The 25,065-nt window shown below is 36.3% G+C and overlaps 1 protein-coding gene across 1 annotated transcript; it reads left to right on the top strand.

Moving 5' to 3' along the window:
• Positions 1–3,928: 3,928 nt before the first annotated feature.
• On the top strand, positions 3,929–24,705 carry LOC129281394 (ubiquitin-conjugating enzyme E2 D1-like). The gene is made up of 5 exons (XM_064112717.1): positions 3,929–4,224; positions 12,145–12,208; positions 14,457–14,566; positions 17,365–17,470; positions 18,356–24,705. Exons 1-5 carry the CDS (start codon positions 4,201–4,203, stop codon positions 18,496–18,498), a joined length of 447 nt encoding a protein of 148 aa, XP_063968787.1. The 5' UTR covers positions 3,929–4,200; the 3' UTR covers positions 18,499–24,705.
• Positions 24,706–25,065: the final 360 nt, after the last annotated feature.

Here is a 25,065-nt window from a genome sequence, read left to right as displayed (position 1 = left end):
TAAATAGAGCAGAATTCACTGAGCAAAATGCCGAAAATTTCATCAAAATCGGATAACAAATAATAAAGTTACTGAAGTTTAAAGTTTAAAGTTTAGCAATATTTTGTGAAAACAGTCGTCATGAATATTCATTAGGTGGGCTGATGATGTCACATCTCCACTTGTTCTTTTGTATTTTATTATATGAAATTAGGTTTATTCAATTTTTTTCCTCAAAGAACTAGAAAAATTGGATTGACAACTGATTTAGTGCATTAGATATATATTGCTGCAACTTAATTCATTATAAGGGAGACATATTATTCACACAAGTATTAAATATTGAAAAAATTATGATTTTATGTAATAACATAAGAAAACGGAAAGTGGAGATGTGACATCATCAGCCCACCTAATGAATATTCATGACGACTGTTTTCACAAAATATTGCTAAATTTTAAACTTCAATAACTTTATTATTTGTTATCCGATTTTGATGAAATTTTCGGCATTTTGCTCAGTGAATTCTACTCTATGTATTAAGATAAAAATATTTTCAGCCCGGACCATCCCTTTAACCCCGTACTATAGGTGGGGCCAAATTGCCATTTAACCAGTGGCGTAGCTACGGGGGGCCTGGGGGGGCACGTGCCCCCCTGAGATTTGGTGTGCCCCCCAGGTGCCCCCCCCCCCCCCCCCCAGAAAAAATTGGCAGAGCAAAAAAAAAAGGAAAGAAAAAAGGGAGAAGAAAAGAAAAAAAGGAAAAGAAAAAGGAAAAGAAGAAGAAAGACAGAAGAAAAAAAGAAGAAGAAAATAAGAGGAGGAAGACGAGTGAATGAAATAATGTAATTAAAAAACAAATCTTTTTATGTTACTATATAAAATTTTTACTGGCGCTTCGCGCCAGAATTGCCTGTTCGATGAGATTCATATCTTGCTCAATAGGCTGATATGGAGCAAGTTTTGAAGTCAATATGCAAAACATATTTTAGCTCGACATCGAGCTTTCATTATTTTTTTTTCATTTACAAATTTAAGTGCTCTGTAAAATGTCCGTTTTATGGTCTACATATATCAGCATTTTAAGCTCACGCTGCGTGGTCACATTGTTTGATTTGCGAAGTTCATATTGTCTACGTGTATTCCATAATGTTCCATGTAACAAATGTATTCAGAATGCCCAGATTCTAGGTCTACATCTACAACACGCGCGATAGCCTGCATGTTCTTTATTTAAAATGTACATGTACTTGAATTATCCAGTTTCACATCAGAATATCAATAATTGTCTGCTCACGCTTCACGATCGCATTATTAATGATACCCAATTGACTATATCCTATTTATGATTTACAAAATATGAATAGAATGTCCCGCTTTGAGGTCTAAAATCTCAATTTTCTTCCTCTCGCGCTTCGCGCTCGCATCAATTGTTTAGTTACATACCTATCCCATTTATTAATACAAAAAGTGCTTAGAATGACAATTTTTTAGGTCGGAATGTAAAAAAAAATTTGCTCGCGCTTCGCACTCGCATTATCGAAATATATACCGTCTTCGTGGGTAACTGTAAGCAGTCCGTAACAGGTCCCTTTTCGATAATGCTAGAACAGTTGATAAAAATTTATGTTCGCGCTTGGCGTTCGCAGTAGCCATCTAGTTACATACGAATCTTGTTCAGGATCACACATAACATTGCCCAGAAAATTAGATTAAAAATACATGAGAGTAAAAAAAAAATCGCTCGCGCTTCGCACTCGCACTTTTTATCAGGCTTATGAGATTATTTCATGTTTATGTTGTTTTATAAGAATAAAACTAAGAAGTGACTGATATAGGTGAAGATAATTTCGGGCCCCGTCCCCTATTGGCGAAAGTCGGATCCGCCCAAAGTTGTGACACATACACACACACACCGGAAAAATGGTCGGTGCCCCCCCTGAAAAAGCAAGGACCCCCAGTGCCCCCCCGGGAAAAAAATCCTAGCTACGCCACTGCATTTAGCCCCACCTATAGTACGGGGTTAAGCTTAGCCCACTTTCGTTTTACACTAGCGATCTTAACCCCGTACTATCGCTCTTAGCACCGCAATTGCTGGGATAACCCTGCTTTTTTGCAGGGCCAAATAATCCCGTACTAAAGGTGGGGTTAGCCCACTTTGCAAAAATGCTGTGTAAAAAGAAAGTGGGCTAAGCTTAACCCCGTACTATAGGTGGGGCTAAATGGCAATTTAGCCCCACCTATAGTACGGGGTTAAGGAAATTTTAGCGTGTGTAAAAAGGGTATATGATTATGCACCAAACTCGCACTCCTCGCACTTCAAGTTATCATTGTTTTATGTAGTGACATATGCTTTTTTCATGACTATATACTTAAAGTGATTTAAGGCCTTAATAAAACATTTCCAGTCTGTGCTTACGTTCGCATTGGTGTGGACCGATATAGATACCGGCCGGGCTGGTGTTAAATCACCGGCGTTTCTGCAGTGCACGAATTCCTAAAGACAGTCCTTAAAATGTCCCTTTTTCTGATCTAATTATAACAAATTTTCAGCTCGCGCTTCGCGCTCGCATTACTTAATTAGTGAAATAGTAAATTCCTACAAACAAGCCATAGAATGCCCCTCTTCAGGTCTGAATTTCAAAAATTGTCAGCTCGCGCTTCTCGCCCGCAATATTTCATTAGTGAAATACGTATCATGTTCATGATTACAATGACCACAAAAAGTGCTTCATGTGCCAGTGTAATTCTAACAAAATCAGCAAGCGCTTGGCGCTCGCATTAGATGACTATGATGAGATACGTACGCACTTCATAAATTCCAAAAGATAGTCCTGAAAATGTCCCTTTTTAGGGTTAAGTTATACAAAAAATTTCAGCTCGGGCTTCGCGCTCGCATTGTTTGTTTTGAAGACAGATACGTATCATGATTACAAAACTTTGCTTATAATGTCCCTTTTTAGGACTGAATACCAAACATTTTCAGCTCGAGCTTCGCGCTCGCATTATTTGATCACTAAGATACATATCCGTTTAATGGCACAGTCCTTAAAATGTCTCTATATCAGGTCAGTATACCTGGCAATTGAGCGCGCTACGCGCGCCCACTTAATGACTCTAAATTTTTGCTGGTGCCCCCCCCCCCCCCCCATGCCGTGACCCACGGTACGCCACTGTTAGCAGTAGCATTCTTGAAATTTTAGTTGAGACATCTTGCACAGAAGGTCAATCAAAAATTAATAAATCTTTGATTTTGATATTATTAATGCATAGGGTATATCATTATATACTGCAAGTTAGCAACTACGGCACACTAGCCTTTCTATTTTGATCCAAAATGTTTATTTTTAAAGTGCAAATATCTTTGTATATCTTTGTATATAATTTACCTTAAAGTATTCACCAAATGCCACTAATTCAATTCTAAAAATTCAAAATCTTTTAGCAATTGATTATTGTAGGGGGGGCACATCCCCCATCAGACTCCCCCTGTGCTCACGTTGGCGCTGTCATGCCAAATTTAGTTGGCAAATTTAGCTGGTACACCCCCCCCCCCCCCCAACAAAATGCTTCTGGCTACGGCCCTGCAATTCAGGCCTACATTAATTATTTTATCGGGCTATCTGATTTTGATGCAATTCTATAATTATAATGCCTGTTTGGTTATGTTTCCTCGGTTTATTCATGCAATTCAAATTGTTTAAGGCTGCCTGAAATTAACCTCTTTTCTAAGAATACGAGAAATCCGATTATCATCTCTTCCCAATGCTGTGAAATTAACTTCGTTAGAGATGATTCACTTTTCTTGTTACGTTACGCAACTATAGTTACTACAGCAAATCACATGTTGTGTTCAAGCGAATGAGGGCTCTGTGATGTAAGTTCTTTCCGTATTGCCTGTATTTGGCAATATGATCATGACGTCGTACGCGCTGTTCGCCAGCTATCACTTCAACAAGTGTAGCTCGCACGCCCGTTTCTTTTGCCCTCAAGGTCGCGCGCGTGCGTGAATGGTAATTTCGTCGTACCGTACCGTACCGTAGATTCGATTGCAATGCAGTTTGCAGAAGATGCACGTAAAATACGCAAACTACAACAAATAGACAACGAAAAGGCTAATGAGTAACGATTCCATGATCAAGTTCCACTAGATTCTGGGCATTTGGTGCCTTTGTTTACGTTATTTACAATCTTTAGAACCTGTTTACTGTATAGTCGCAATGGCATTAAAAAGAATAGCAAAGGTGAGTTAGAATTTACAATCACAATTCACACTTTTTGTTTTGGACTTTTTTTTTCTGGACGTGCAGTTGCAGTGCATGGAATGGATCATGAATGTTTGTGTGTGAATCAGGATGTTCAGAATATGTTCTGCACTGCAGATGCAGTGTAGATCTATTCCAAACATGAATTAGACAAGGCCCTGTGTCTATAACTTACGTTTAGTAATATAATGTGTATCACTATCATGTGTATAATCCAACTCCAAGGGAGAGTGAGTAAAACTAAAAAGAGACGAGATCTAAAATTTAGTAAAAAGTAAAATCCCTAGTCGTAGACCACTCATCATGCTCATTCAACAATGAACAAACAAGGTTAATAATAATATGAATTATGATTAGACTCAGCTCAGCAGGCGATGGTTCATGATCATGTATGATGGTGGGCCCCAAGTCTGCGCACCTAACAATTTGAGTTAAGATTTAACATGAATTTCCTTTTTATTTCACAAAATCTTTGGTTAATAGTGTTCCTTATATTATTAAGAGTAAGTGTACCAAATTTCTCATTAAAAAATGAAAGAAAATATAAGATTTTCTTGAAAAAACCTCGGGCAGTCATTTTCAGATTGAAAAAAAAAAATGGTACCCCATGTCTGCGCACTCATTCACTTTGCACACGATTCGGGGATTTTGATGACAAAGGCTGCATTTTGAGGCCGTCACATGAAATGCCCTGAATTCATTATTTTTCAACCATTTTGAGTCGGATTTTTTTATGAATACCTGTCTATGTATTGCATGTGTAAAGATCGTGCTCGTTGCGTATCTTCTTTTACTAGAATCGCGCAGATACGCGGGTGCGCAGACTTGGGAGACCGCGCAGACATGGGGGAACTGACCATACTATAATGTAGGCTCCACAACACTGCACTACCGCTACACCTAACCGAACCCTCGGGCCACAAATACTCGCTCTCAAAAACTAGTAACAAACTGTCACTTTTTGCTAAGACTTTAATTTTAAGAGAAGCAACACGTCATTTTAAAAAAAAGTCTAAGGCTAAGCGTACTCTACTACGTGACTAAAGTTTAAACATAATTTGCGCACATTTTAAGAATTATGAAGTTGATTTTCAATCAACAGTTCACACAAAATTAATCAAAATCATAAAGTTCTACCAGTTGGAAGGCAAGATCCCAAAGTCAAATTCGCTTGACGGAATTATAAAGTAGGTCAAGGGTTTCGCTCGTATTGCGATCTCAAAATTCCATGGCGATCGACTAGTGCGCGCTTGGATGAAAAAGTGTCATAAAAAATTGTGACCTTAATTTGCGCACGATCGTTTTGCAAAGCTTTGGAAAATAAATCAAGCAGACAAAGGTAAGATAATTAGGGGAGATTGGGGTTAGTTGGAATATTTTTGACAAAAATGGCTGTAAAGTCCAAAGAGATTTTATTCAAGAAACAATATATCAGCTTTAAACATAGAGGCTACAAATGTACCCATAAAATTCTTTAAAGGGATGGTCCGGGCTGAAAGTATTTATAGCTGAATAAATAGAGTAGAATTCACTCAGCATAATGCCGAAAATTTCATCAAAATTGGATAACAAATAACAAAGTTATTGAATTTTAAAGTTTAGCAATATTTTGTGAAAACAGTTGTCATGAATATTCATTAGGTGGGCTGATGATGTCACATCCCCTTTTGTTCTTTTGTATTTTATTATATGAAATTATGTTTATTCAAATTTTTTTCTCCAAGAACTAGAAAAATTGGATTGACAGCTGATTTGGTGGATTAGATATTTATTGCTGCAACTTATTTCATTATAAGGGAGACATATTATTCACACAAGTATGAAATAATGAAAAAAAATGATTTTATGTAATGACATAAGAAAACAGAAAGTGAGGATGTGACATCATCAGCCCACCTAATGAATATTCATGACAACTTTTTTTACAAAATATTGCTAAACTTTAAACTTCAATAACTTTATTATTTGTTATCCGATTTTGATGAAATTTTCAGCATTTTTCTCAGTGAATTCTACTCTATGTATTAAGATATAAATATTTTCAGCCTGGACCATCCCTTTAACTCTATGAATGGTTACTGAAAAAATCCACCTTGAACAAGACCATCGCAAGTGTTCCAACTTACCCCCATATAAGGGGTAATTAAAGTTGGACCACTGCATGGTCAATTAAGAATTATACTAAAACTACTACCCGGTACATGTACATGATGTTACATGTAGCTTATTTGCTTATTTTTCATGTTCAAAATATTAAAAGTATTTATTCTGATTTGTTGAACTTGATGTTTTCTATTACACATATACAGCCACTCACACAAGCCGACTGTGTATTAAAATTGTGCATATTATTTTGTGTGCGTTTGATTTTACAAGCATTTAAGTGTATCAGCAATTTCATGTACTTTTGCACCAAATTTACATAACATTAATCAGATAATTATTTATACAATTTAGTTTTTGTCTCACCTGCATAGCAGAGTGAGACTATAGGCGCCGCTTTTCCGACGGCGGCGGCGGCGGCGACGGCGACGGCGGCGGCGACGGCGGCGGCGGCGTCAACACCAAATCTTAACCTTAGGTTAAGTTTTTGAAATGACAGCATAACTTAGAAAGTATATGGACCTAGTTCATGAAACTTGGCCATAAGGTTAATCAAGTATTACTGAACATCCTGCCTGAGTTTCATGTCACATGACCAAGGTCAAAGGTCATTTAGGGTCAATGAACTTAGACCATGTTGGGGGAATCAACATCAAAATCTTAACCTAAGGTTAAGTTTTTGAAATGTCATCATAACTTAGAAAATATATGGACCTAGTTCATGAAACTTATACATAAGGTTAATCAAGTATCACTGAACATCCTGCATGAGTTTCACGTCACATGACCAAGGTCAAAGGTCATTTAGGGTCAATGAACTTTGGCCGAATTGGGGGTATCTGTTGAATTACCATCATAACTTTGAAAGTTTATGGATCTGATTCATGAAACTTAGACATAATAGTAATCAAGTATTACTGAACATCCTGTGCAAGTTTCAGGTCACATGATCAAGGTCAAAGGTCATTTAGGGTCAATGAACTTTGGCCAAATTGGGGTATTTGTTGAATTACAGCCATAAATTTGAAAGTGTGTTGGTCTAGTTCATAAAACTTGGACATAATAATAATCAAGTATCACTGAACATCCTGTGCGAGTTTCAGGTCACATGATCAAGGTCAAAGGTCATGTAAGGTCAAAGAACTTTGGCCACATTGGGGGTATTTGTTGAATTGCCATCATATCTCTATAAGTGTATTGGTCTAGTTCATAAAACGTGGAAATAAGAGTAACCAAGTATCACTGAACATCTTGTGCGAGTTATAGTAGTTTTCAAAATCAGCACTGCTGCTATATTGAATCGCGTGATGCAGGTGAGACGGCCAGAGGCATTCCACTTGTTTTTTACTGTAACTCGGTAATAAAATAGATATGGAGGCTAACACTGTATATGAAATATAAATAGTGGCTTTCATGACAAATGTATGATGCCACAATCTTATTACTCATTAGGTAGGGGCAAAGTTGGGGATGAATATAGGAACACACACCTTAAACTGAACTTTGAACTATTTATCTATACCATACAACAACAATTAAAGGTCAGAACTGAATGAATGAAAAGGTGAATTATGCTAAGAACTAATGAACATTGTTGTCAAACATGAGATACAAAGTGTGATACCGCACCCAATAAAATGCAACTAGCATGTAAAACAAAAATACATTGGGTAATTAATTTGGCAACTAATTACTAAATATATTGAAGTTAAGATTTCAAACCAACACATTTGCTGTTCCAAATAGACCCTTCAATTTTGTTCCAACTAACCCCAGAGGCCCATGTGACATTTACAAGCTTACAGCACAAAAAAGGGACTTCACCATGGCATATTACTAACCTTATTTTATAGCTTGGTACAAGTGTCTATTATACCCCCGAACTGGCCAACTTGAGTAATAAACTTCTCTGAAAGAAAAAAAAAATTACTCTGAAGGTTAAAAAACAAACGGTCCTTCCTAGCTTCACCAGGCTTGTTGCACATGTGTTGTCTGTAATATGGTGGATGGCTGTTGCTAATGGCAATAAATCGAGGGCAGTATTGAATAAGATGTTAAAGAAAATTACAATGTTTCAACTTACCCCGCGTTCCAACTAATCCCAATCTCCCTTATATCAGATGGAGGTTAAAATGCCATAAATTTGGTTGGTAACATGGTATCACATTTTAATTATTTGGAAACCTCTGCTTGCAAACTGGCGATATCGTGATGCCTGTCGAGAAGATCAGATTTTCTCGGAGCGGACGCAAAAGATAACAAAATTCGCCAATATTTTCACAATTTGAGACCTTACCTTCAAGAAAATTACCATACTGAGTAATTTTGGGTCGCTTTTTCTGTTGGTGATATCAGTTTTTCAAGATATTAATTAGATAAAGAGATATTTGACTGTGCGCAAAATTAGGTCATACTATCACTATCAAACACTGACTCACTCCTTGCCCTTTCTGGAAAACGTCTCAAAATCGGTGATTTGAAGCCAGTTCGCAGTTCCCCTCACATATCCAAAATGGCAATCGTGAATTGCGCATAACCTGTGTAAAATAAGAAAGTTATGAAATTTTAAAGTTTCGCTTAATTTCACAAAACAGTTATATGCACATCCTGGTCAGTATGCAAATAAGGGGGCTGAGGACATCACTCACTATTTCTTTTGTATTTCATCATATGAAATAAGAAATATTAATATTTCCTTTTCATTGTCATGTGAAACAAAATTGTATTTTGTGGTTCAATCAAGTTGGTCCTTATTGTAAAAAATGAAATATTGTATTATTCAAACAATAAAAAACAAAAGAAATAGTGAGTGAGGGACATCGTTGACTCTCTCATTTGCATATCACTTAGTTGTGCATACAACTGTTTTGTGAAAAATAAACAAAATTTCAAATGCCATAACTTTCTTATTTTACATCCAATTTCAATGAAATTTTCAGCATTATGCTTGTTTGATTTGTCTCTATTTAAAATTCAAATCAAGATTTTTCTGGGGTGGACTTGACCTTTAAGGCTAAGTTCATGAATCAGAAAATGGGGTACAATCCCTGAGACCATCATCCAAGAGTTTGACAACCCATGAGATTGACAGCCTTCAAGTCAGACATCCTGCGTGCCATGCAGGCGCGTATGCAGGGGAAGGGGGGTTACAGGGGTTCAAACACTCCCCCCTCAGATTTTTTTGAAAACCTTCTTTTTTTTTCTTGTCAAATTTTTACGAAAAGACCTGATTTTTCAAATTCTTTCGGTGAAAACCTTTTTTTTTTTTTTTTTTTTTTTGCTCGACAAATTTCCATTCAACTCAAACCCCCCCCCCTTTCGAAAATCCTGCTTATGCTACTGGTGTCATGCGACCTTCAAGCTTGACACTGTCAAGTGGCTAGGTCAACAAGATAGACATTGAATAAAGTAGGCCCACAATCTGACAGCCTACGGGATAGACACTAGGAAAATAAAGGCTAAAGCTCCACAAGTTTGACACTACACAAAGTTGACCCATGAGGGAAGCAGACACTAATAATTATAATAAGATATTGAAAACGAAATAACGTCATATTTCACCCAGGGTAGCCAACTGTTCTACCAGCGGGTCCTGCTTAACATGATAATGTTACTATTGCCCCGGCTCTAGCACGGCTACCTTGATCAGGCGTCCGAGCATTCGTGGAAATTTTTCCAACCTGGTGCCCATTCACCTCACCTGGGTCAAGTGCAGCACAGTGGGGATAAATTTCTTGCTGAAGGAAAATCCGCCATGGCTAGGATTCGAACCCATGACCCTCTGTTCGAAAGGCGAAAGTCAAAACCACTAGAACACGACGTGCCCACTAGACCACGACCACGCACGACTATGCAATCCATGCCCATGTCCTCCAGCTCCGCTGCTCCAAACTGACAGATTTTTCAAACAATCACTCAGTCTGAGCATCACTAGCGTACCTAGGGGGGGGGGGCAGACTGCCCCCCCCCTGACGAGTCACAACCCATGCAAGGGACATATCCCTGCCCCCCCCCCCTGACAAGTCTTGAAGACTTTTTTTTTTTTTTTTGGCTTGTCAAATTTTTTTCTGGTACGAGAGTCTTCATTTGTGGTTGAAGACCTTTTTTTTTGCTTGTCAAATTTTTTGGCGGACGAATTTGCCCCCCTGTGGAAAATCCTAGGTACGCCACTGCTGAGCATTCATGATTTTTTTTTCTGTTATGACATGAAGAACACTGCGTGGCAATCTAAATATACCATGTGAGTCACAAAAAACTTGACACCTCACAAACCCCCAATTTGAGGGGAAAAAGTATGTCATGAACAAATAATAATTATATATGGCCTGAAAGAGTGTGTTCTCCCAAATAATTTGATACCATATTTATGTGGTATGGGGTAACGCTTGGATGACCAGTAGCTATTCTTTACAGTGATGTAAATTTTGATTTGCGCCAAAATTAATTTATTACTGCAATAATGAATCCAGATATCATAATCTTACAACGATTGCATTAAAATCCATTTCAAAACACCTTTTCAGTTATTTACATTATAATTGTTTTATAAACACATGTTGATATCAATTCTCAAGTTAATTTTGTTGAAAATGGATGAACAGATATGTTGACTATTAAACTCATGAAGTATTTTGACACCATTGGCATCTGGATTCATTCATTGCAGTCATGCGTTACTTTGGCGCAAGTAAAAATTTACATCACTGCAAAGAATACCTACTGATTATCCAAGGGTGAAGACATACAACATAAATATGATATCAAACTACAGAAGATATTTTTTCCAGCCATTAATTATGTGTTCATGACATATTTTTTCCTTAAATTGGGGGTTTGTGAGGTGTCAAGTTTTTTTTTTTTTGCCTCTATGAATAGATTTATTCATGTTCAGATCAAAAGTTACAGTTCATGGATCATAAATCATGAAGCAACAATTGTCATGGTACATGTAATTACAAAATCATATATGTGTTTAATAGTTTCCATGTTTCCTTGTACTGTACATAAATGTTAACATCGAGCCTTTTATAGGCAATCAGTGTTATACTTTTTTTTTTATCTCTGACAAATACATATTTCAAAACCATACTCATTGTGTAAGTTCCTTTTTGGCTCCTATCCAAAATAACTTTATAATCTAGAGTTCTAGAACAATATACAATTGTTACAAATAAATTTTCCATTTTAAGTACATGTTATTGTTTGACTTTTACTTCCTGTTTTATGTTGTAAACTTCTCGCAGAAGTATTTTGATTTATATTTCAAAAAGTGTTTGTTTAGTCCACAATCCACAATTTTAGCAATGTATAATATCTTCTTTTACCTTACATTTAGTCACCCACAGACCCTGAAAATAAAACAGAATGAGAGCGAGGCCACAGAGATAATGGGGCTTCATGTAATACACATGTGGAACAATAAGGTGGGGGGGGGGGGGTAATACTTGTAGTGTAGCCTTACATACACATAAAGATCAAACTTGGAGATTGTCCATTCCAGTTATTTAGATGGGTTAATCTGTGTAAGAAATCTCTGAAGTTACGTGGTTTATCATATTCGTGCAATGTGTTTACACTCGCCGTAGGTGGCCTTATTATCAAGGGATACTACAATACTTTTAAATATAATAAAACTTGCAATTTTCTCTGCTTTGTAAGATTTCATCTGCTTTCATGGTGGACTTCCTTACAATTTTCCATGTACATGTACAGTATTAGATTTTTTTTACACTCCAGTAATTTGATAGAGAGCAAAAATTGGAAGTTAAAAATTCTTGCATTTTCCCCCCTTTTTAGGAACTTCATGATTTTCAAAAGGACCCGCCTGCATCATGTTCCGCTGGCCCTGTGAATGATGATTGTAAGTATCTTCTCCCCCTCCCACTTAACTCCCCATTTTGAAATGATTTATAATTGATAAATGTAAATAGAGGTGAGCGTGTCATCAACATTTTTGTCCGATATGTTGTCAGATCTGAAAACTTTCCTTGATTCTGATTGGCAGAGAGGCACTGTTACTATGGTAACTGTCGTATAAAGCAGGACCTGTCAGATAAAATGTCTGTCAAGTCCTCTCATGAAACGCTCCCCAGGTAACTCCGCCTAAGTCGACCTTTTACAAGTCGAATATTCACCTTAGTCGAGGCATTTTTGTTTAGACCAGATTATTCCAAGTAAACTGCATTCCAAAAGAAACTGATCAAACTTTACAAGGGCATTGCACAATTTCCGGGCAGAGTTTACCTGTACATGTATATTATAACATTGCTCATTGCTATGAAGAAATTAAAATTACCAGTTGGAATAGCCAGAAAAATGCAGCTTTCCTATTATAGATGATGTTGAATAAATGACCCCTGCATTTCCGACCCATTATTTGTCTAAATATGGTTTCTGACACTTATTTACCTTACTTTGGCAAGAGGAAGTTAGTGAAATGGTAACATTTCCTTAATATAGAAAAAGCACCTTTGCTATCCTGGATGGATTATACAGTATGTTGCACATGTGCAAATGCAAAACTGTATTGCCTTCATTCAGTTTGCAGGGCTCCTTTTTCTAGTTTTCAGGGTTCTTTTGAGCATTTGGGGGGCTAAATGTCCCCCAGCCCCGTGTAATTTTGTTTCCCTGTACTTTACCAGTGGGTAAACAACACAAATATTCATTTCCCTTTGCCACAGTAAGACATAGTACAGATAGTGTATAGACAAGTGCGAACGTATAAAATTTTGCATGAGGTGAAATAATGATAATCTATTCACCGAGGCATTGAACTTTAATAGTATAACTCTTCCCCAAATGCCATAATTCAACTCATTGCACAAATTAAGAATATTCCCTATTTGAATTTGAGATAAAAATGATCATGGCAAAGGATAATAAAGAGTACATAATGAATGATTTTGAAAATGTGAGGTTTGCTGACTGCTTTAAAAATTGCTGATACATGTACATGTAGTTTATATCTTGTGTTAAATTGCACAACTTTCAATTAGCATTTTTTTGCTGAGCAGGATGCTAGTGACGTTATAAGCAAATACATACATTATGTATATGTCAAACAAGTAATAAAAACGTTTGTATTAGACCATAAAAACAATGATTGGTCATGTTTTAATCATTAAATTAATAATGCACAGGTTTTTATTGTTTGTCCTCCAACATGGCTGCTTGTGGGAAGCCTCACAAGCCTTGTTCAGACATGAAATCCTAGTCGGGGTAAAGTCCATTATGCATGGATTAAACTTCCAAAGATATTTCTCTTATCACAACCAAGACTAATATGCTTTTCACACTACAAATTTTTTTTCTTAACCCCATGAAATTGGTGGGGCTAAGGGGGGGTCTTAGCCCCACCAATTTTTGGGGGTGAAGCTTAGCCCACTTCGTTTTCACACTGCGTTTTAGCAAAGTGGGCTAGCACGGTAAATAGTACAGTACTATCTGGCCCTGCAAAAAAGCAGGGTTAGCCAGCTTATTGTGGTGCGAAGAGATGCAGTGTGAAACGAAACTGGGCCAAGGAAAAGTGGGGCTAAGCATTAGCCAATCACAGAAGTCTAAATTGCATGTTGATCACGCTTTGTATGGTAAAATCATCAATATTCATGAGCTGTGTGATAGTCCGGGGTTAAGGAGTTAACACCGGCTAAGCAAATAGTATGGGGCAAAGAAAGACAGTGTGAAAAAAAAAAGATAGCATGGGGTGAAGGAAATGCAGTGCGAAAAGCATGTGAGGCTGTTTTGGTTGGAGGAAGCCCCGTCGGAGGAAAGCTCGGAGTAGTGCCTGACTGGACAGAGTTACTCCGACCTTCCTCTGACCGAGATACTCCTACTGGCTTCCAGGAGTATCTTGGTCGGAGGAAGCACACTTGCCAAACAAATATGGCTGAAAGTAAGTTCACCACCATGTGGATTCTTAGAATTCTCCAGCAGTTGAGGAAAAAAAAAATTCTTTGTCATGTCACTCAATCCGTTAATATTTCATCACCTTTTACATGTATATCCTGCTTTGTCTTTGTGTTCTCACTTCAGTTTCTGAAGTTGGTACATGTATATGTACATGTAGCTTTAAAGTATTATGTTATCCATTCCCTTTCCCTCATTTGCAGTATTTACTTGGCAGGCCACAATCATGGGACCGTCAAACAGTGCATATGAGAGTGGTATATTTTTTCTCAACATCCACTTCCCGTCAGACTATCCCTTCAAACCACCAAGAGTAAGTATTAACAATAATTACATTAATATTTGGAATTTATATAGGGCATACAGTAATAATCTGTAAACACTGTCTACATGTATGTGCTTTGCAAATATCAAATCTCTAAATTATACATTAGACCTAAAATATGTCATACGAATTAGAGAAAATGACATCAATAATAGAAATTACAAATATTAAATGAAAATAGATCATATTTAGCAACTACATGTACATACCATAGCCAACATTTTAAACATTATTTTAAAAATAAATAGGACTTAAGAACGGATTTAAATGGGGGAAAAGGACAATGCAGTTCTAATATTTAAAGGTAGGGAATTCCAGAGTATAGGGGCTGATAACAAGGGCTCTGACCATATGTAATGGCAACCAGTAAGAATTTTTAAAGATTTTTAAGAGTTTGGCCCTAGATGAAAGTGATGGTATAATTAAGGGGGCCATTACACACTGCCTGCTTAGATGGCAGTTCACACTGGTTTGCCCTCGAATTGGATGCAGTCAGAGTCCTTTGTTATAGAGTTTGGCCATGTTGTTTTCAATGGGCTACAACAAGGAGCTTGTTGCTTCATTAGGCAAGCACAGTTAAAAGGAATTTGGGAAACATTGTAATCCATTTTTACTGCCATACTTTGGCAAAAGGAAGCAAGTTACAAAAGTATCATTTGTTGTAAATGAGCAATGCGTGTTCGTCATAAATACATACATGTAGGCGTCAGTGCAATTTAATAGCATATTTTCTTCAATATCTTTCCATAGAGCGATCATTTCTTCCCCGAATTTTGCCTGAACGTGCAACATACAAAGGTTGTTTCAGAAACAACAATAACTCAAATTTGACTGATGTGTCACTTGCTTCCTTTTGCCAAAGTTGGGCAGCATAGCTCTGACGTTGCACATTACGTATGTTTCATCAAATAGCCGATGATGGTTTATTGCATTGTATTTAAACCAAATGCAGATATATCTCCAATACCTTCATAAAACTTGATTACAAGGAATATAGAGCGCAAAGATGGACAAGATATGATGCAAGGAAGTTTAATCTTCCTGTCTCGTGCAAAGCATGATTCAAGGTGCCTTATATTGTACATGTAGATGATATTGTGAAAGAAAATTACTGACTTTAAGATTTATGATGTAAAAATGGATTCAGCTCAAAATGTACCAGGAGCCAGAAAATCTATCGGAATAAAATGCCATCTTTAAAGTAGAACTATATTGAAAATCGTAAAAATGGAGAATCATATATATCAAATTAAAGGAGAAAATAAGGAGAACACGATGGTGTAAATCATTTATCATGGAGACCGATGGAACTCAGTTAATTGATAGTTTAAAGTTCTCTCTCTGAATGCTTCAAACACGCAGAATTACGTCCGCGAAATTAGGGATTTTTTTATGACGTCACTTTCTGTACAAGAGGCGTGATTGGCTCTCCAACGTGAAGCTCCACTTGCATGCAAAACCTGTTGCGAGGGTACGTTTTCTCCACATTGTCACTGAATACTTCGATCCCGAAATGAAAGAAAACCCAGAATTTTATCTAGATTTGGATTTTCAAATTGATGATTATGAAGATGAAGAGAATGATGATGAAGTTTCTAGCTCTAGAAAAACAAAGTGACGTGGATAGAGGTATACATTAGGGGAATTACGCCGGTGATTATGAGTCGGACAATTCAACTCATCATCACCGGCGTAATTCCCTTAATTTACCACCATCCACGTCACTTTGTTTTTCTAGAGTTAGAAACTTTATCATCATTCTCTTCATCTTCATAATCATCAATTTGAAAATCCAAATCTAGATAAATTTCTGGGTTTTCTTTCATTTCATGATCGAAGTATTCAGTGTTAGTGTGGAGAAAACGTACCCTCGCAACAGGTTTTGCATGCAAGTGGAGCTTGACGTGGGAGAGCCAATCACGCCTCTCGTACAGACAGTGACGTCATCAAATTCGAGTCAATTCAGAGACCGATGCGAGGCATATTTCGGAGAGGCATTTTAGCGCTTTTTAATCAGCGATTTCCACCTTATGTATTATTTTCGTTATTTTTGAATGACCTAACGGTAATCCTCACATCATTTCCTTTCCACTGATATATAATAAGGCCATATTCATAATCAATATATTTCTCCTTTAAGCACAGATGAAATTCACTTTTAAACTTTAAAAAAAATTACCAAAAATAGAAATGTAACATATACTCTTTTCGCTGGTGCAATGAGATAAAACTTGTTTATAAAATATTCAAATAAAATTCTAAACGAATAAAAGTCTCCTGATTAATGGAATTTTGTAGAGAGAAAGATAAGGTCACAAGAGAATTTGGATGACTCCTGTACATTATTTGCTCATCACATTTGGACCTGCCTATCGACTGATAATGTCAAATTATGTAGACTTGACTGAGATTTCTTTCTGGCCATTCGTGTCATATATTCATGTATGAATTTTAGTCGAAAAGTTTTCATTATTTCGTGGAGTTTTCGTGGAGCGTTGTGGCCCAGTGGATTAGTCTTCTGACTCTGAAACAGAGGGCCGTGGGTTCGAATCCCAGCCATGGCGTAATTTTCTTACCAAGAAATTTATCCACATTGTGCTGCACTCAACCCAGGTGAGGTGAATGGGTACCCGGCAGGATTAATTCCTTGAATGCATGAGCGCTGAAAGGCAGCTCGAGCTAAAGCCCGGGTATTAATAACATTGTGCCTTGGAATAGAATATTTCTAGATAGATGGCGCTGTATAAATGACTATTATTATTATTTTGTTGACATTTCAATTGTAGGTAGCATTTACAACAAAAATCTACCATCCAAATATAAACAGCAACGGAAGCATTTGTCTGGATATCCTTCGATCACAGTGGTCACCGGCTCTCACCATCTCAAAAGGTATGCCTAGTTAATCTAAGTTTACAGGGAATTCACCCTTACAATAAAAAGGCTAGAATTCACAAAGATGGTTTTGAAAACCCATGGTTGAGTCCATGGTTTATGCAGATTTCCTGTATAATTATGCTTATTTTACCGCGTATAAAAAAAAAAATCCAATGCTGATGCGCGCTTTTGTCACAGTGCGCCAAATTGACGCTGTTGGTGTGGTTATCCATGCTATTTTATTCTTGAGTCCACTCTTCAAACAGTGGACTCATGAATAAAAATAGTGTATCTAACCATGGTAACAGGCGTCAATTTGGCGCACTGACAAAAGCGCGCAACAGCATTGGACATTTTTTATACAAGCGCCCGATACACGCTAAATTGAGCGTAATTTATACAGGAAATCTGCATAAACCATGGATTCAACCGTGGGTTTTCAAAACCACCTTTGTGAATTCGGGCCAATGTGTTTGGTATGAAAGGAGAAAAATGAGGATGGGAGAATAGTGAAAGAAATTAGAGAAAGAATAATAAAAAATTTTAAAAAATTATGGCTGTTAGGAAGTGCTAAAATGCATTTTCTACTTGGATCATTTAGCACATTTTTATTTACAACTACTTATTTCATTGATTATGTTTGAACTCATTTCAAGGTCATTACAAAATAAACTATGCTCAACTGGAAGTTTGTTTGAATACAAAGACTAAGACATTTTCTGCTTACTAATCAACATTAAATCAGCCTAATTCCATGTTTCTTTAAAAGCATTGCCAGCTTTAAATAATGTTTGCAGAACGTTCTTTTCATGTTTGTAATTAACTTTGTCTACATTCGTGATTGATTAATTTGGGAATATTAAAATGGTACTGTTTCTTTTTCTGTTTTTTCCCCACTAGTTCTCCTGTCAATTTGTTCTCTGCTGACGGACCCCAACCCAGACGATCCGCTCGTACCCGACATCGCTCGCATCTACAAGACGGACAAGATTAAATATAACAAAACCGCCAGAGAATGGACAAACAAATTTGCAATGTGCTAATCGTGGCGTGGAATGGAGGGGAATCTCCGTTGTAAAAAATGCCTGGGCTCTGTAACGTAAAGCTTGGCGATTGACCGTGAACTCTGATTTCTATGATTAATTGCATCAATTAGTGTGTGTTATCAATCGTATAAATCATCCCCAAGATCAATGGCCAAGCTTCGTTTAGCAGGGCCGTGATCAGCTCGGCAGGCTTTCTGAAATCTACTTGCCCATCAAAGGATCCGATGCCCAATCTGGTGGCCCAGTAGTCCTGTTCCCTTGATTCTCTGCGTATGCCGGTCTTGTAATGTTCGGATTTATATTCCCAGTTTGCCTATTATATGCAATACCATAATCACAATCCTTTTTCCTGTCAAGTTTGTCATGTAAGAGCAACTCTAGGCAAGTTTAAAAAATCACAAGGAGTTCTGTTATTGTGTCTTCAGTAGAAATATCGAGAAGAGTTGCATTTAGAGGGTTATTCTTTGTTATGTAAAATAATGTTGGGATCATTAAATCTCTCTGGAGGATGCTTCAAATTGGCAATGGTGAAATATTTTCCTTGATAACTAAAACCCAAATTCTGTGGAAATGCAAGGAGGCAATGTAGTTGCTGAAAAGTTGTCAGTTTTCATTTGAAACAAAAAGTTGATTGATTTGTCATTGTGTTGCCAATTTGAGGATTTATTATTATAATTATCTTCAAAATATGCGGAAACAGATATAAGTCTTTGCAAAAAATCAACACAGTATACATTCAAGAGTATTTACTATTTCTGTTTAAGGTATCTGATACATTGAAAGGGTTCAAAAATTTTGAAATTTTTGTGCTAGATACAGTGGTTTTTATATATATTTTTCGCGAGAAATCTTATTGTGAGGGGAAGAATTCACCCTGATATCAAGTTACTTTTATGAGCAGAAAAATTTCATGCAGATATTAATGATGCTGTGCTGAAAATTCAGGAAAGAATGTTAAATCATGGAGTTTTTATTTTGTGTTGTTAAATGCGAGCAGCTCCCCACTTTTCATATAATATAGATTCAATTAGTTTCCATTTACCTAATGGTTTGTATTTGTTTTCATAGAAGCATGTATGAAATTATGACTGATGAAAATGCACATGTAAAATCAATCTGAACTGCTCGTATATGACATAAACTAATGAGTAATGTAATGATAATCTTTGGAATTCGCATTTATACGTAATTATAGGGCTACTGCTCGCGTATGACATCACAAACTAAAAATATCAAGAATTCATGACTCTTATGTTCTCTGGTGGATATTCACGAAACTTTCATCAATATGTTTTCTCTATTTTCTATTCTGCTTATATAAGAGCAAACCTGATGTTACAATCTAGTTCCAATGTAAGAGCTTGTTTGAAGTCTGGAGATTTCCAAACCGTTGTCGTGCTTTCGCCCACCGTTTGTAGTTTGTCGGAGGCATTTTGTCCGTCCCTTTTCGTTCTCGCGATTACTAAAGAAGTATTATACATGTCAGCACAGCTCCTCTGCAGCTCATGTTTACCATTAAAAATGGTATGAATGTACACAACAGAGATGATATTCTCACGCTTGCTCTCCTTCTCTTCATGTATCTTTCACTCTCTCTCTCTCTCTCTAGTAAATATGAAAATGCCACAAATCCTCTGCTTGTATACTATATATAGACATTGAATGAAAGAAATCATTTTATGTGTTTCAGGCATTATCCATGCTTCTTTATGTATATCATTCTTACCATTGGAAAATCAAGTGTATAGGGATATTCTTTGCCATTTTGGAGAACCTACGTGTAGATTTAATTTAGCTTAAGCTGGAAGCTTGTAGCATAGCGCCCTCTATTTTTGTAATATACGGTGCTGTATTTGCTTTAATATTGTAGAACCAAATTTGATATCAAGTTCAACCAAGATTGAGACGATGAAACGAACATGTGTAGTAACATTTGTAGTGAACGCATACTTGGCTTTTGATGGCAGAATCATATTACTCCACGGTCCTGCGTTATTACAACAAATGCACAATTTCTATGACATATTTACTCTCAGCTATTAATCAGAATAAAGGATTTCAGACAGTAGCTGTTAACTGTTACTGCAACAAGTTTTATGAAATGGATTCTACATGTATGATGTCTACCAACGTGTAGACGTTTCACTGGATGTTTTCTTTTTCCTGTTTTAACAATGACGTTTGTTGTTGGTTTTTTTAAAATACTTGTTATTTCAATGCAGAAAGGATGGACATTTTTACAGTGGTGTAATTGTCTAATTCTCGAGCCTGCCATTGTAAAAAAAAAAAAAAAAATCGCTGCACAATATCAATCACTATACTAGAGAGCACAATCAGAAGTATACTAACTCAAAACTTACAATTCCTTCTTTGTTTCTTGTGCCATATGCCACCAAGATATTTATTTATTTTGAATTAATGATATTAGTCTCACAAAAGCTGGTAGAGTAACCTGTAAAATCTTCATGTATATTTAAGAAATTGTACTGGGCAGCCACTCCTGATTTTTTTTTTCAACCGATAAGATTCGAGCATTGAAATAAGTGTGTTTTGATTTATATGAATATGTAATTTGTTTAATATAATTAAATGAGAGTATATGAATGTTGTCATTTTCAACCAAAAAATATTATTGTAACTAAGTTTGTTTTAAGTTAGTCGGGCATGGAGCAGATTACTTCAGGCTAATATTCTGAAGAATTATCCAATATGATAATACTACCCCCCCCCCCATCCTCTCTTGCCTAGAATCATCTATATTGGCGCTATTTTTCATACTTTTTCTTTCAAAATCAATTATAGCATTTTATCTCTTCCATCTTACAAGGGTTATTTTAAGGGGAGCTTCGTAGCTCCTTTGTATTTTGGGGGCTCCACCCCCCTCCCCTGCATTCTCTTCTGTCTCAGTTTTCCTGGTCGTCATGGAAATTAATTAATGTAATCAGACTCTTGCCAGCAATTTATGAATGAAGACATCCATGATCACATTATACAAAGCTTAACAATCGATTTTGAAACTGATTTTCATGATTGGTTGCAGTGGTAATAAAGTATGCAATCAATAGTAACAATCATTCAAATGACCATCGCTGATTTCTTTGTCAAAGGGCACCGACCATATCACTCTTCTATAAACCAAACACCTACATGGAGTTGAAAAGGTATACACAAATGAAACAATGGGAAAAAAATGAATGGTACATACATGTTTTTACCACAATTTCGGAGGAAAGTGGTACTCCTTTGTGAAACGAGTGTGAGTGTATTTTTTTCTAAGGAATAGAAATAACAGAAGTGTGTATAATAGTGATTTCAGTTGCATGATTTTCATTTTCTAATTGTTGTATTTTTATTGAGATTTGAAAATGCACGATTGATTTGTGAGAAGGTACTAGTAGCTGACCAACAATTTCTTATTGTGTGATAGGGCATTTATTTTGCACCAAAGGTAAATTAAATTTATTCCTCTTTAAAGGGATTGTTCAACTTCATTCAGGTTCTACAAATATTTCTCTCTTGCATTTAATGATGTAATCGTAGTTGCAAACCTTTATGTTAGACAGGGATCAACTGACACTTTTCAGCTAATCAGTTGCTTTTTTTTTAAATTGGTGTGATAATCGAAACGACAGTCTTCAGCAGGGTAAAACTGTAGAGGGAAAATAATAACTTTTTTAACTTAATTGAAGCATGTCCAGTAATGATGCTTCAGAAGAAAAATTTGCAGGATTTTCTCTTGAAAGATTATTGCATGCACTGATGGCATGCAGAACCCCACAGCTTTTTGCAAACCATTTAACAGTTGTTCAATCCCTTGATGTGTCTTGTAATGTTATAATTCTGAACACTACTCACCGCCAAATTAACCGCCAAACTTGCCGATGGAATAAGGTTGAATTGTCAAATCCCTCCGATTGTATAATGCAAGGAAGCTAAGAGACCCCAAATTCATGTACTTTCAACATAGGTATGGCTAAACTGGCCTATATTTCTAAGAAGCAAAATACCAGAAGTTTATAGAAATTTGTATGATGTCGACCCGTCTTTATTTGCTATCCTTTGTTGGATTGATTTGCAATATGGCTTCTGCAGTCTCTGTTGAGCAGGTGGAGTAGCGATTGTCTTAAAATACATCTGCTATGAGACGGAAGAAAGCACCTGTTTGGGGGAATCATTCAAACTGTCATTTGTCAACCTGCCCGATCTGAGTTGAAAGATCAGTGGAGCTACACATAGTCAAAGGGAGCAACCGACGATACAAATTGACTGAAGATTTTGATCTAGTTAATCATTTTTAGTGTAATGTTAGCTCTAAGCATACACATCAGCCATGTGGCTATTTCTATGCGAAAGGATATGTAAATGCACAATATTAATTCGTGTGAATTACATCGTGTGAATTACATGTCATTTTCATTGTGACACCTCATGCGGAGTACTTGTAAAGTTTCACTGAAGCACTTCTTTGTATAATTCACCTTTTTCGTATGTTTTTTTTTTGTTTAAATTGATTTTATCTTTCATTTGCAATAGGAGCACTTACTCTAGCTCATAGAAAGTTTGCTATGAAAAATTAATAAAAATTGGGTATGGTAAGTTGACAGAATTGTCAATTCATTAGGTTTTACTCTTTTCTTTTAAATATGGTTTGAACAAAATCAAGGGGATTTTGGTGTTGGGTGAACTCAGAGCTTGCTTTCAGAGGCGATATGATTCATTTGAAATCACCGAATTGCAAATTAAGATTTACTTCACCTGCCTTACAAGTAACATTTGCACTCAAACTCCTTAGCCCGTATTCTGAAGTCAGGTTTAACTTAGACCATGGCCTAACTCTGTGTCAAAAGTGTCAAAATTTGTATTAAGTTGTATGTTTCTTATGTTTGCTGTGCTCTTTCCTGATTCATCAATGGTGAAGACAATCATCTATTAATACTTCCTATATAAATAATTATGAATGATTTGAGAGCCAAATGAGCTGAAATAAGATATCTCTACTGATAGTCATTTATGCAACAATTGGCTATCCATACTTAAAACCACAACTTTAAACCTGACTTCGGAATATGGGCCCTTCTGTTTAAGTGGAATAAAGAGTTCTGTAAAATGCTTTGAATATCAAGGCTGTTGGAAATGGTTTAGATGGGTTTTTTGTGTCTCAGTATTTTTTTCGGGGGGGGGGGGGGTGTTCAGGGATGGGAGTCTTGTGAATATATTTAACTTTCCTAATATCTGGGACAGACAGATACAAGTTATAAGCAAAGATATGCATCAATACTTTATCATACCTTTACAATTGATTTTAGTTTGCTGATAACTATTTGTGTCGTTGCTCTAAATTATGAAAAGTGAAGTTATATTGTGACATTGACATTCTGCTCTCTATCTCCTTTCTATCCTTTTTTGGGGATGTCGTGCTGTTTACTGAAAACTGAGCTGACGAGTTTCTTTTCTTCTTTATGACCCGTCATAATTCATGCAGATAACCTTGAATGAAAAATGCTTCTAGATGTTGTTGGGGAAAATAATATCTTCTTTGATTATGTATAATCAACAGTATTTTCTTTATAAAGCAAGTGGAATAATCATTTTAATCATATGTATGTATAGCTTTTTGAGTTTTAATTTAAAGAAATATATTTATTATATTACCCCAGTGCCATGAATATTGTTTTGCCACAGTAGGTGTTCTCCGTAAGCTTGCCTGAGATATTGGGGGGGGGGGTGACTTTGAATGTTACCACTCAATCTAGTACACGGGGCTCTTGCAAGTCGGTCTTTGACCGTTTTTTATGATTTTGGTGACTTGGGGCCCTGTTGCAGAAAGGCTTGCATTTAAACGCAAGTCCCTTATACACACGTTTAATTGGTTGAAAATTAAGTTGTCTTTGATTTTTGCAGTTGTGTTTGATCGCAATTCTTTCTGCAACAAGCTCCTAATATTTACTCCTGTGACATTTGCTTCTGTGTTGATTTCTTTAATACACAAGATTAAAGAAGATGGGGTTCTTAGAGGGACTTGAGGTTCAGAAAGTTTAACACTTGATCGAATGTAATGACAAGTGTAATCAAATGTAAAGCTCAGCCCTGCAATCAATATCGCAAAGTTACATGGGCCGGATTTCATGTGGGAGCAATTGTCGATAAAGTAAATGCCATGTGACCATATTTGATATTAAATAGTTTGTTTGCTTCATTCATTCATTCATGTTGTTTGCATATGTTCCTTTTGTAAATCTTCCCAACTCATTTTGGTTGTATGCTTCTTGTGTAGAGTACCATAAAAAATGTAATCTTTGGGGGGGAATGGGATGCTCTGGAGACTGGAAACCTGTCCTGGAATCGGAAATTAAGTAAAAAAAAATACTAAAAAAAAACAATAAAAAAATATATAAAAAATAAATAATTTTAAAAAATAACAAAAAAACCCTTAAAGGTTGGCCTGTATTGCAAAAATTAAAATGAGATTGACATTTTTTTTTTTTTTTTACAATTGATTGCATTTATTTGCTAGTGTGATCAATTGTATTACGGCTATGGGGCCCTTGTCAATTTGGATGTTGT

The sequence above is a fragment of the Lytechinus pictus genome, chromosome 18 (genome assembly GCF_037042905.1).
Source record: "Lytechinus pictus isolate F3 Inbred chromosome 18, Lp3.0, whole genome shotgun sequence".
NCBI lineage: Eukaryota > Metazoa > Echinodermata > Echinoidea > Temnopleuroida > Toxopneustidae > Lytechinus > Lytechinus pictus.
The sequence above is the reverse complement of the archived record's forward strand: the minus strand, read 5'-3'. Positions and strand labels throughout refer to the sequence as shown.

What these genes read in the sequence shown, in the direction of transcription:
- LOC129281394 (XM_064112717.1), top strand. Translation starts at nt 4,201, where the DNA reads ATGGCATTAAAAAGAATAGCAAAG. An exon ending in CATTAAAAAGAATAGCAAAG is followed by an intron (nt 4,225 to 12,144) that starts GTGAGTTAGAAT and finishes CCCCCTTTTTAG; the next exon opens with GAACTTCATGATTTTCAAAA. An exon ending in ATCCCTTCAAACCACCAAGA is followed by an intron (nt 14,567 to 17,364) that starts GTAAGTATTAAC and finishes TTTCAATTGTAG; the next exon opens with GTAGCATTTACAACAAAAAT.